Genomic DNA, 14,077 nt, shown 5'->3' with positions numbered 1-14,077 from the left:
TTGGCACTGTCGTCTAAGCATATGAAAAAAGGCAAGTTCAGCCCATGATGGGAAAGGTCCAAGACAGTGGTGTATTTAGCCCAGTTATATTCATGCTTATTTGATAGTCTGGGTGGTTGGCATAAGAAGGATCCAATTGGCTTTGCAAGTACAGTGGAAAAGCATAGCGTTGAGATTATTTTTAGGACACCTTCACTGATGGAGAAAAAGATAAAGACACAACCTCATCCTGCAACTTTAGGCATGATGAAAATTAGGAGAATAGGCATTCTCCACCATAGCATATTATATAATCATAATTGGTTCAAAACTGAATTGGAAGTATTCTGCATGGCTATGTTTAAATATACAAGGAAAACATTCATGAATGAGTGCACTACAACTCAGTCAGTGGTCAGGTTTGCAAATAAGACTCAGTTAATCAGGGTGGTAAACAGTAAATTGAATTGCAAGAAGCTCTCAAAGAAACTTTCTAAATAGGGTCAAAGGTAAAGCAAAATGGTAGGTGTAGTTCGGTATAAGTAAGTGTAAAGTGATGCACACTGGAGCAAGAAATACTGCCTTCAGATATGCAGTGAGGAGGTCTGAGCTGGTGATGAGTGACCACAAAAGAGATCTTGGGATTGTAGAGGAGAGCTCAATGCAAATGTCAACCCCTGTGGATAGTGTTGGGAAAAAGGAAAACTGCTGCTATAGATAATTAGGTAAGGGGGTGGGGGGTGGGGAAACCCTGCCAATATTTTAATGACTATACAGTGCAGCCACACTTGGAATACTGTGTACAGTTCAAGTTGCTACTTCTTAGAAATGCTAATTTTCAGGCATTAGAAATACTATGACTCTTGATAAACATAATGCTGTTTTTGTTAAGTATCAAAAATTTATTGTATTTACTTCTTACAGGATGTTCACATCTTGCTCTTTCAAATCCCTTGTTCTTTTCTCTCCTGCTTCTGTGCCTTGTATATTTCAAACTCACGTTTTGTTTCCCTTGCCCTCCTTTCACCATTGTGCCTTCTTCTCCATTGAATGGCCTTCCCACTCTTTCCCCTTCAAGCTACTTACTAGCTATTCCTTCCTTTTAAGTCCTTCCTCAAAATACTTTTTGTTCCATGATGTCTTTCCTGGCCTCATAGAAGTATCTGTTCTGGACTCTATGCTACTTGTTTGTTTCTAATGATTTGGTAACTTGGGCTTTTCTTCATCCATCTTTCTGCTGTCTTTCTCGTATCAAACATTCATCTATGTGTTAAATCAAGTGAGCAATACCCATGTTACTTCTGTGTCCCATGTATCACTGAACACACTCTTGGGGCCAAACAAATATTGAATAACAATAATAGATTTAAAAGCATACACTTAATATCCCTATGAAGCCATTATTATTTAAAATGCTTTTGTTACTGTGTGAAATACATGCTAGGACCATTGTGTTTGCCAAGATCATTAGACTAAGATGTGATGTTGTTGCAGTAAATAATGTACACAATGTACACAAGGAAAACATTTTGTTAATTAAAGCCATGGTGTTTAATCATGGAACATGATCCTGGACTGGGAAAATAGCTTAGAGTTTTTCTCTTATTGGATCAAGTCTTTAAATTGTTACCAAAAGTCTGTTAATGTAATATTTTAAATTCATTTCTGACTATCTTGACATTTGATGACCGCATATAATTCTGAAAAATGTTTTTGGCTGCAGATCAGTGGTGGCTCACAAAATCTGTTTCCTATCCTGTCTATCAGGCTGTTACATTTTTTTCAGTGTGTTATAGTGGCCAGAACATAAATCTATATTAATTAAACACATTTTTTCTTTAAAAATTACGCTGTGTTCAAAAGTTAGTATGTCACATGCTTATGGAAAACAACTGATTAAACACCTGAAATTGTTGAACGGGACACAACCTAAATGTCATCTACTATAAACCTCTCTACTGAAGTAAGAGTGCATGCCCTAAGTATTTCCCAGAGTAGTAGTAGTAGTAGTAGTAGTTGTTGTTGTTGTTGTTATTATTATTATTATTATTATTTATATCCCACCTTTCTCCCAGTCCTGGGACTCAAGGTGGTTTACAAGATTAAAACATGTACAATTAAAACATATAAATATAAATTACAAAAGTTAAAATAGAATTAAACCTACAGTAAAATTAAAAACATGTTAACAAATTAAAAACTGTAACAGGTTAAAAAGGGGGGATCCAATACATTAACACAGGTTCAGTATAGTTCCAAAAGCCTGCTGAAACAAAAAAGTTTTTGCCTGCCTCTGAAACTGTAGCACAGAGGGAGCCAGCCTAGCCTCCCTGGAAAATGAAAAGGAAGTGTTGGTGCATTATTTTTCCAACCTCCCAGATTTGCCATCAGCTAATTCTTCACTGCAAGTAAATAGGAGAGTAGGTATTTCTAAGTGTGGTTTATTGAGAGCCAGTATGGTATAGTGGTTATAGTGTTGCACTGGGACTTGGGAGCCCTGGGTTCAAGTTCCCACTCAGGCATGAAGCACACTGGGTGACTTTGGACCAGTCATGGACTCCGCCTAACATACCTCAGAGGGTTGTTGTGAGGGTAAAATGGAGAGGAGGAGGAGGACCATGTAAATTGCCTTGGGTTCCTTGCAAGAGGAAAAGAGGCAGGATATAAATCTAATAATAAATAAATGTTTGCACATGGCATTCACTGTCAACTAAAGCCTTCATCCTGGTTTGGATGAAGGCAGATAAATGCATGCAAGCAGCCATCCACTGTCTGATCAAGATTGAATAGGTCAAGAAGATGGTGTGTGTACAGCTCCTTCTCTTGGGTTACCACATACTGCATGCCTGGTTTCCTTTGCTGTACAAAGAACTGTGTCCACAGCCTTTATCAGATGGTTAGCTTTGGCAACATTGATCACATGGTTAGGGGGCCAAATGTATTCCACCTTCTCCTCCAAACAAATATGCTGTCTCAGCTCTGACATGCTCAGCTTTTGATTAATGGCTGCAGGCAAATATGCTTTGTGGGCAGCCCTGTTGCTGCAGTGCATGATAGCCTCTGGGTCGGGAGCATAAGAGTTATATCTTATTATTTTAGTTATTATTAACATTTATATACCCCCTTGTCTGCTAAAAAGCCATCAAGGTGGAATACAGCAATTGAAAACAATAAAACCTTAACACAATAAAAACGAAGACATTAAAAACAATTTTAAAAAGCTACGTCTTCACACCTTTCATAAAAGCCAAGATAACTGTGTGGGTCACCCTTTGAGAAATAGTTATTCCTGGGGCTGGTGACCATATTTGTGCCTGGTGCAGGGGGCTGGAAAGGGGCTAAGGAGTGATCAGGGGTACTGATTGCCTGGGGTGAGGGTAATTTGGGCCTTAGCTAGACCTAAGGTTTATCTTGGGATCATCCCAGGGTAATCCCTGTTCATGTAAATGATACACAGGATATCCTGGGAGCAGGCAGGGACGACCCCGGGACGATCCTGGGATAAACCTTAGGTCTATCTAAGGCCTCTGAGGGGTGGATTAGAGAGGAGATTGATCGTCTCCAGTCCATCTTTGGGGTTTATATAGGATCTGGTTGAGGACTCAAAATGTGACATGGCTTCCTTGAACATAAGTATGTTTTAGCCTCCTCCAGTCATTCTTTACAGCTGTGTCCAGTTCTGGGCACCACACTTCAAAAAGGATGCAGACAAGCTGGAGGGGGTTCAGAGGAGGGCAAAGAGGATTATCAGAGGTCTGGAAACAAACCCTATGAAGAGAGACTGAAAGAATTGGGCATGTTTAGCCTTAAGAAGAGAAGTCTGAGGGGAGACATGATAGCATTCTTCAAATACTTGAAAGGTTGTCACAGAGAGGAGGGCCAGGATCTCAAGTTACAGGAAGCCAGATACTGGCTGGACATCAGAAAAAACTTCCTGACTGTAAGAGCAATATTACAATGGAACCAATTACTTAGGGAGGTAGTAATCTCTCCCACACTAGAGGCATTCAAGAGGCAACTGGACAGCCATCTGCCAGGGTTGCTTTAAGGTGGATTCCAGCACTGAGCAGGGGGTTGGACTCGATGGCCTTATAGGCCCCTTCCAACTCTACGATTCTATGATTCTAGCATTTTTGTCTGTTCAGAGCACATCATAAGCATGTATATTGTGATCCTTACAACAGTTCCATAAGTTAGGTCAGTATTGTTATTGCCAGATAGCTATACCAAGATATAAGCATTGGTAGAAAGACTTACAATTCTAAGAATGTAGCAGAAAATGCACATTCTGCAAAAGAAATAGTTTGCTGGAAGAGGAGGAGGCAGAGCCAACCCACAACATTTTGCTGGCAGAGACGAAGGACAAGATGGGCCCCCCTCCCATTTCTTGTACAAACGTAAACTCGACTGGTAGTTGAAACTTTCTAAAGCATTGACAGTGGTACATCTTCCACCAAAGGCGTAGCCCACAACTCTGTCCTCTAGCACCTTGCTGCTGCCTCACAGCATCTGTGGCATGAGGTGACCGCCTTATTTTGCCCAATAATAGGGCCAGCGTTGGGTGAAGGAAAAAATGATATTAGATCTCAACATGGCATGTATTTTATCCTACACAAATGTGTACTTTCTTTCTATCTAAGAGCTCTATAAGACAAGTGTTTTATTGCATGCTCATTGCTGGGCACTCACAGATTTTCACAGGTCCCTCTCACAACGTTGTCTGCCTCCCACATACATCCCACCATTTCTAGCCTTCTTTGCGCCACAAAAAAAAAGTCCCAGTAAGTCTGACTTACTTTTAAAGTTGGAAGTTGCCGCTTTCTCCTGCTGTGTGCAGGAGAAGCAGTGGGATCAAAACGGCCCACTGGATGGGCCACGTGCAAGATGTTTACTTCCTCTTTCAAAAGAGGAAGTAATGAGGGACAAACACACAGGTGGAGAAGCGATGGTAAGCAAACACAATTTTCTGTTGTGTGATGACGCTCTTAGTTCTTTACTGGTTTACATTACAGTATAATCTGAGAAAAGTTTGAAAGCATATGCTCTCTTTACTAAGCGGAATGGAAGGGTTTCAGAAATTAATGCCCAGTTTTCTACAGGTTTTACTTTTGATTTGTTATGTAGCAGGTTTGGGATTCTCTTAATTCCAATGTACGTAATTCCGTGCATAATCTAATACTAATTTCTGAAATTATAAATTGGGTTGAATCAAGCCAAATTAAAACAAAGTCAATTGTGGAATCAAAATGGTTAAATCATAACTTGGGTCAGTTATATAAAATATTGCACGAATGGAAACAATATTAAAAATATTGACTTGAGTTAATCTTATCAAGGTTTCATAAACTTTGTAGAAAGTTTGGGGCAAATTTTGTCTTACTTCCCATTATTGGTGGCAGTGCCATTTTATCATTACTTGCAATTTCCAGTACACTGTTTTGTTTTAAAACTTGATAATGAAAGTTATTTCGTTTCAGTACTTAAGCTTCTGTAGGATCATAACGCTTGTCTTCAGGTGAGATTTAGTTAAATCCTTTGAGTATTTAAGAAGCATTCCAGAAACATTCGCCAAAAAAGTGACAGGATTAGCACTTAAAAGTTTATTGACAGGACACATAATTGAAAAGATTGCGTGTGAAAGGTTTTAATGATTTTTAATAGATATAGTGGCAGCTTTAAATGCTGTGATTATACCCATTTATTGAAATACCAAAGGATTATGTGAAGACATTTTTAATAGGTAATGGTGCAATATCATTGCAGCCAAAGCAGGTGGAGATTACACATTAACAGCACATATGATATTCATCTTGTCTGATCTTGTCAGCTGCATGCTAGGTAGAAACAAATTTAACACAAAATGTTGTTGGTGTCTGGTAATATATAATATTATATAAAAATTGTATTTTTTGAAGAAAAGAAAAGAAAAAAGAAATCTTGCTATAGAATTTTTTAAAAAATCCATTGACCAAAAAATTAATCCAAATTTGTTTATGAGTGCATATACGTGTAAAAAAATCCGTAGAAATAATAAAGTAATATTTCTACCTTATAAACTAGTCATTTTATAGTTTCTTTATTTGTCAGTATTGTCATAGTCATATCCCTTAATTGGAAAATGAAGAAAAGTCAACAAAAATATTTCATTTAAATATTAATATTGCCATGATAATGTAAGAGAAATATTTTATTTGGGTATGGCTTCAATCCTATACAGACTTATTTAGGAGTAAGCATAAATGAAATCAATTCCTCCCCCCACAAAAAATGTACACAGAACTGCAGCCTTAAAAAAGACATTCCCAAAACAAAAAAACATTTCCTAGGCCATAGGAAATGGCACAAATAACTGAAACAGTAACAATGAAGGGAGACACAGGGATATTAAACAGCTTCCCCATTTTTTCTTATTAATATTTATTAGTTTCATAATAATATTCATGAATTTATTTCTAAAAACCACCTGTGAAAATGGCAAATTTACCCTGATCATGGAATGGAAAGGTGGAGATAGATTTAAGAGATAGCATCTATTATATGCATTGAAAGAGTATTAGTTTTGGGGGGGTTAGTATTTGCATTTAGTTGTTGCCGTCCCCAGCCAAACCTGCAGCTGTAAAGCTCTCAGGGTTTTATATCATCAGAAACATCCTTTCCTTACTAACTTCAAGATGTGTTTAGAATGATATATTCGAAGGCACTTGTAATTCAATGAAGATGCCTATAATTTGCTGCCTATGTTCTTTACCTCTGAAGAAAGCAGACCTGCTGTCTTAGAGAAAGCTTGGGTGATGTTTAAAAATGGCTTTTAAGATAAAAGAAATAGTGTAAACCCATTAACATTCTGATAAGTATCTGAAGGAAAGGAGAAGTGCTTTATTTTAGGTTGTCTCTCATATATATATATATATATATATATATATATATATATATCCCTCATCCAAGTTCCTAATAATTACATGGGTATGTGTGAGTGGGTGGGTGGGTGGGTATTGGTTGTTTCCCCCCAAGTTCCTTCTTCTTTTGGTTGTTTGGTCCTCATTTATTTAAGATTATAGTTTGCTGAATGTTAAATGTGCAGTGGCTTTAGTATTCCACAGGGTGTCATGAGGTAGTTGTTAGAACCATTATTAGTGCTGTAGAAATGAAGGAACACTAGTGAGTGTCCAATTTGGAAGTATTGTATACATACTGTATAAGACAACAAGCTTTATACTTATTCTGTATTTCCATAAAAGATACACGCATGAGAAGAATCATTGCTTTACAGCTCTTTTCCCACAAGGGAGCCAGCCATTCCACTTTCTCACAGAGCCATGGTGATGCATATATTTAGCTTTCCCAAAGGGAAACAGTAGTATTAAAGCTAAAAGACATTGCGCATTAAGAACTCTTCACCTTAATTCTTAGGGGGTGAGTTCAAAGAATGACTCTTGGCTTGTCACCTCTTGGCTGTCTTCCACATCTACATAAATGCCTACAGTAATTTTCTGTGATAGTGGATTCCGCCTCGCACACACTTAAGTTCAGTTGGAGTGGTGGTGGTGGATAGAAATAGACTCGAAATCAGATGTCTTCAGGTGATCTGGTTCAAAACAGATCTCACAGCACAATAATGGGGATATTATCCGGTGTAAGACTGAAACGATTGTGGCCATCTGTGCAGCTGCAGCCACTTCCAAGAAGTCTGTTGTAGTCTGCAACACAAGCGTTTTTGGAATGTGGGGCTGCTGGTGACCCTTTCAGTTGTTTTGGAAGGAGTCTATCACCAGTCCCTTATCACCAGAGAGTTTGGCATTTCCCCGCTAACTTTTAAAGGGCATTTATTCAAGGAGAAGATGCTCTTTTAGCTGTAGCAACACAAGCTTCTCCTGGCATAACTGCATATAGTTTTACTACTGATATTTTTAAGCCGCTTTAAATAAAAATGCTTAAAATGAATGAATGAATGAATGAATAAATGACAGCTGTTTTGTGGCCCCATAGAATTGTGCTATAGGATAGCAGTCCTGTATGCAGGCATGCATGAATAAATTCCATTTATAATACTCACCTGCATGTAATTCCAAAGTCTCACCGCCTACATATCTAGGTAATACTGGGATGGAATAAGGTTCATGAAATATATTCACTCAAAGCTCACCAGTGATATTGTTCTCAGACTTCCTGTAAAGAGTGATACAAGAATGTGATTTGTCTGAGCTATACTATTTTATAAGTATTTAGCCTGATTCATAAGAGTCTTCCTGTTAAGACAGCCTGCTGTTGTGTGTTGATTACATATGACCAAATCATATACTGGCTTTGTACTAGCTATATCCTTAGGGCAGCTGTCATCTCCATGTCATCTTGCGAGATTGTTGCAGTGATAGAGGAAGCAGCAGTTGAAGTCTCGTCCTCTAATTTGATTTACGTGCTGCAAAGGTTTAACTGAAAGATGCTAATTGCTCATTCTAATCACCTACATTGTTTTGTCTTCCTATGAAGGCAAAGTAACAACTTTGCAGTGCATGGAGTGACATTAATTGCGATCCAGTGTTGGATGTTTATTTGCTGATACCACAAGTCTTAGATGCTGGACTACAACTCCCATTATCTCCACCTAGCATGTCAGTGGCCATGCTGACTGCAGATGAGGAAGAGTTGTAGTCTAATGCATCTGGAAGGTGCCAAATTGGGGAAGGCTGCCTTAGGTTATTTAAAAGCCTTATTACTGTAAGATGCTTAGACTATGGCTGTTTCTATACCAGCCCAAAAATTCGGGCTGGTCATGGCCGAGTCCCTGTGCTTTCAAATGATGCACAGGGACAATCCCTGGGAAAATCAGATTCTTCCCATGGTCTCAGGATCGTCCTGAGATCATGGGACGTGTGGGTACCCGTCCCGGTTTCTTCCCCCCGCGAGTAGTGGGGGTCAGTAGAGTGCCGGGGGTCAGCAGCCAGCAATGCTAATGGTCAGGAATTCTGGGGGTTGTAAGACCAAAAAAACCTGGAAGGCACCAAGTTGCCCTAGTTGCTCCTGCAAGGATGTGTCATCTCCAAGCACATTTTGGAAAGGGGAAGGGGAGGTGGGGAACCCCTAGGCCCCATGTACTGCTAATTAATATTTGGCAGCATGATTGCTCCTTGATTCTTAACAAATTCAAATATAAAAGAAACAAAGCTAAACTGCCTGTTCAAAGTTTACCAAATGTATTTGTTTCAAGGAATGCGGTGGGGGTGAGTGGAAGGTGGCTGGTCTGGTCTTTGCCTGTCTTTAATTGCAAGATAAGAACATAAGAAGAAACCAGCTGGATCAGACTCAGGGCCCAACTAGTTTAGCACTCTGTTCACAAAATGGCCAAGCTGCTGTCAACCAGGAACTCACAAGCAGGACATGAGTGCAACTGTACCTTTCCACCCATGCTCCCCAGCAACTAATGTACATAGACATACTGCCTCTGATACAGGAGGCAGCATAGAATCATCAGGATTGTAGCCATTGGTTTTCTATTTGTTTGGCTTTCAGAGACTGAGGTTAAACCAGAACTGAATGATTTCAGATCATGCAATTTTTAGCAATGCATTTATTATATTTTTATTCCGCTTCTAGCAGGCTAGAATTTGTTTTTAGGTAGAAATTTTACCTCCCAGGAAGAAATGGCAGAAAATAGTAGCTGCAAGGAACAAGCACTCTGTGCTCATCAATTGCTGAGTTTTACTGGTATAGCTTGAGATTCTAAAGCTATATTGGTAAATGATAAATACTGATTAATACCCTTTCGATGGTACTGAGTAATCTTTGCATTATTTTTTTTAAGATTGAAAATCTTCAGGAACAACTTAGGGATAAAGACAAACAACTAACCAATTTGAAAGACAGGGTGAAATCGTTGCAGACGGACTCCAGTAACACGGACACTGCTCTAGCAACGTTAGAAGAAGCTCTCTCAGAGAAGGTATGGTTCTGTTTTATTTTATTTAACATTTCTTTTTTAGAGCTGAGACAGTCTAACTAGAGGCTCCTTTGCTAAATAATTGCACACAAGTGACCTGCTCATGTGAGCAGTATTAACTCTTCACTAGTATCCTGAAATTTAAAACGTAAGGGCTTAGTCCTGTTGTGTCTGCACTCAAATCAAGCCCTGATTGGCTGAGCAGTGCAGTTACTTTCATGTTGGTAAAAAGTTGGGGCCACTGTAGTCTTGCAACAAATAAGCAGCTGAATGCGCCTCATACAGAGTTTTCAGCCTCTGCAGTTTAGTTCCTGCTTGCTTTTGTGATAAAATGCATGTAGATTAGGCCTGTAAGCAGATAGATATATGCACCAGGAATGCTTGCCAATGCAAATAAGACTAGAAAGGATACATTGTTAGGATTTCATCATGTTAGTGGTTAATCAACGAAAACATGGTATATAAGGGTATTTAAACATGTGTTTTCAACATCTAGTTCATGGAGATTATACTTCAATTAATCTTCGTTTTGTGCTTCAAAATTATGTTGTTTAGCCTTTATAAAACACAAAATTTTAAGTGTGATTAACGGCTTTTTAGGGTCAGGCTTGTATCATCGGAGTAGGAAAATGATTTCAAGTACATTTTAAAGGTGTAATTGTTTAACAAAAATGAATGTTTATAAGTCATAATTTTATATAGTAAAAGAATATTTAAAAAGCAGATGTTTGCACAATTTTGCAGAAATTTGGGAGGTTACCCTCCCTCCCGGACAAGTTAGAGCTGAAGAACAGAACCACAGTCTATCCACAGTACAAGTAAAATTAGAGATGAGACAGGCATTCAAAATGAGAGGGGGTTCAATAATGCAAGACCCCTCTGCTCAGATTAATCAACTTCATTTTGATTTTGGCCCAACCCCTCTTTGGGCCGGGCCAAACTCAAAAGTGGATTGCATGCTACACTTGATTCACTACCCCATCCTGCTTATTAACCACGAAAACAACAATGTTACTTATGAAAGCTGGACAGGGTGCCAGGAGAGTTTCTGACATGCTCGCCTGACATCCTCCCTGCTGCTTGTTTGTTAAGACATCAAGGGAGCAAACATGAGGAGAAAGCCCCCTCCCTTATCCTCACACCAAACCCTGTGAGGTACTCTCCTTGTTGCCCCTCCCCCCACCTCAGGATAAGTTTTATTTTCCTTGAAGAAGTGAAGAAATTGGCAGGGAGTGTGAGTGGAACGGGGATGGGGCAAGGCTTTTAAAGTATGGTCCAGGTCAGAGGTGCTGGGCCAAACCTGAATTGGGTGAATCAATTCAAGCAGGGGAGGAGAGGAGATATGGAGACTCTGAGAACAGTGGGAGGTTGGGTGACTCGAGTTTTCAAAGCAAACACCTGAAAGGCCACTGAGTTTTTTCAAGTATTAGATTTGAACACTGAAGAAGCGCCATTGATTTCTGGAGCGAGCAAGGAGATGCTCCTCCGTATCAAAGGGATAGTGTTGATAATGTGGCCAGCCTTCTCTCTCTGACTGGGCACTTGTCCTGCCCATTATACACTCTGGGATGACATGCTTCCTCATTAGCCATCTACTTTTGAGAGGACTGTCCTCTATTTGAAGGGCTGCCAAGTCCAAGTCTGGTTGAAAAATACAGAATCATAAAAAGGGAGAGCGGGGGGAGCAAGGCTGAAGTTGCCCGTCAATAGTTAATACCTGGACAGCAGAGATTAGCAGGCACACAAATCATCTGGTCATAGTCTCCCTCCCTATTGTGAGATGTATGGTACTTCCCTACGCCAGCACTGTACTCTTCGTTGCCAGCTGAAGACCTTTTTATTCTCTCAGTATTTTAACACTTAATTTTAACTTAAATTTTACTGTTCTAACTCTGTTTTTTAATCTTATATCAATTTTGCTGCATGGTTTTATCCTGGTTGTGCTTTTTATACTGTATTTTGTATTTGTGTTTTTAACCTGTTGGTTGTTTTATTATGGTTTTAATTTTTGTGAACCGCTCAGAGAGCTTTGGCTATTGGGCGGTATAAAAATGTAATAAATAAATAAATAAATAAATTATAGTAATTCTTTCTGAATCTATTAATATGCAGATTTTATGAAAATCAGTGCCCTCTTTTGTACTCTTTTGGTAATGCATTTCGTCAGTTTTGGTAGTGTGTAATTGATCATCCTATTTCTTGTGCCCTTTTCCTCTCCCACACTGAGTTTCAAACAGGGTAAATGTGGAGGCTCTGGATCCCACTGAAATCTGGTATCCTTAAAGAAGGAGGGAGGAAAAGATGGAGCCTTTTATAGTTCTGAAGCTTCCAGATTGAACTTCGTGACTGGTTGTTTGGAACAATGTTTGGAACCTTGAACAAGGGCCGAGGATTGTTATGAAACAGTGCAAATCAAGTCTTCTCAACCAAGACTGTTCCCTTCCCCATTCCGCAATCTGTGAAGGTTTAGTGGTATGAATGGGGAATTGCGGAGAAGTGGTATAACACCCTTTCATCTGTTTTTGAAGTCCTGGGCAAGCAGCAAAAACATGATTTATTGAACCACTGGTGGGTGCCATACATGGTGGATCAATTTACATTCCTCCCAACATTTCAGAAATGAAAACAAGATCACTGACCCACCTTCTGTATGATGAATTCATTCACTCCACCTTTCTCCAGCCTGGTTCCCTTCAGGTGCTTTGTACTACAACTCCCACATTCCCTGTCCATTAACCATGCTGGCTAGGGCTGAATTCAGTTGTTGGCCAAAACATATGGAGGGCATCAGGTTGGGGAAGGCTGATTTACTCCATCAACCACAGATATAAAAGCCAGGATGGTGTTCGATTAGAGATATACTGGAAACATCTCCATTTTATTTTATTGGAAATATACTACAAATCACAATAGTTCTAGAATAGGTTATTAATAGTACAAAACATACCTCAGTAGTTATAGTGTACGATACAGATTGTGTGTTCACTCCATGATGTCTTAGTTTTAATATGTATGCATTGATTCTAGGGATGCTGCATCTACTCTCCACTTCAATTTCCTGGAGAGGGAATTGAACCCTGAAGCATGAGAATTCCAGAAACTAACATTAAAACTTTCAACAAGGCATTCTTCAAAGTCCAAAATAGGAACATGGATAATCTAGAGACAGGCAACAGAAAATAAGGACTGTTGCAGTATTTATTTATTTATTTATTTATTTATTGAATGTGGATGCCAGTTTGGAGCATTGTGTAATTTTTCTGCAGAGTATGTGAACTCTGAGCTTTTAAACAGCACAGGAATCAAGTCTGGCCAAACACGCTAAATGTCTCAACATGGTTATCCTCTCAGGATGGGATGTGGGTTAGTGTTATGATAATATCCACTAATAATCACATTTTAAATGGATACTCTCAAACTCTGTTTGACTTCTAGCAAATGCCTACGTGTATCTAAATTTGTCAATGCTGTACATTTGCCTTACTTTAGGAGGTGAACTAGGATTAGGTGCAGTTCAGCATTGCTATCAATCTAAGGACTTCCAGCTTTTCTTTTTTAAAAAAATTGCTCTTAAAATGCAGTAGCTAATAATACCTGTTCTATATCAACATTCTTATTTCAAGATCATTGGTCTTAGAGATGATTATTTTTCTATGTCAAAAAGCTCCAAATGTGTACGCTTGGAAAGTCCCTTGACTGAGGCCTTATTACTTGGTTAAATAAATGTCTTCACTTGAATGTTAAAAAATCTCACAATAATATTAACATTAGTTATATATTAGTACGCCTAGTACAATACATAGCTTTTTGCCACAGTACTGATCAAACAGAAAGTACTTTTGTGTGATGTACTATATTGTATTACAGGAGAAAAGAGTTAAGCTTATTGGAGGAATACAAATATTTGCACTCTCTTCTAAGAGTGTGCACTAACTGCTACCTTTTGAAATGAAGCACATATTTACAGCTCATGAGTACATCTCATGTTTGGCTTCTATGAAAAAGTCTGTTGCTGGTTCTTTCTCCGCCCCAACAAAATAAGCTGGGGTATCAGGATATTGATCATAGCTGCTTGTCCAGTAGAAAGGAAGAGGTGGAGAAGTTTACATGCTTACATCATTCTGGGACAACCACTCGTGGAGCAATACCCTCCCACCTATACTA

General features: G+C 39.0%; 1 protein-coding gene across 3 annotated transcripts in view; it reads left to right on the top strand.

Annotated features, from left to right (window-relative positions):
- Positions 1 to 14,077, top strand: part of ERC2 (ELKS/RAB6-interacting/CAST family member 2) — a 596,359-nt gene that overhangs the window by 257,206 nt on the left and 325,076 nt on the right. For all 3 annotated transcript variants that reach the window (XM_063121300.1, XM_063121299.1, XM_063121298.1), the window contains one exon: positions 9,779 to 9,916. In XM_063121300.1, coding sequence (XP_062977370.1) covers positions 9,779 to 9,916 — 138 coding nt within the window. The remainder of the gene's footprint in view (positions 1 to 9,778; positions 9,917 to 14,077) is intronic.

This window comes from Elgaria multicarinata, chromosome 3, assembly GCF_023053635.1.
Source record: "Elgaria multicarinata webbii isolate HBS135686 ecotype San Diego chromosome 3, rElgMul1.1.pri, whole genome shotgun sequence".
NCBI lineage: Eukaryota > Metazoa > Chordata > Lepidosauria > Squamata > Anguidae > Elgaria > Elgaria multicarinata.
Note: the sequence above shows the minus strand (reverse complement) of the source record. Positions and strands in the feature narration are given on the sequence as shown.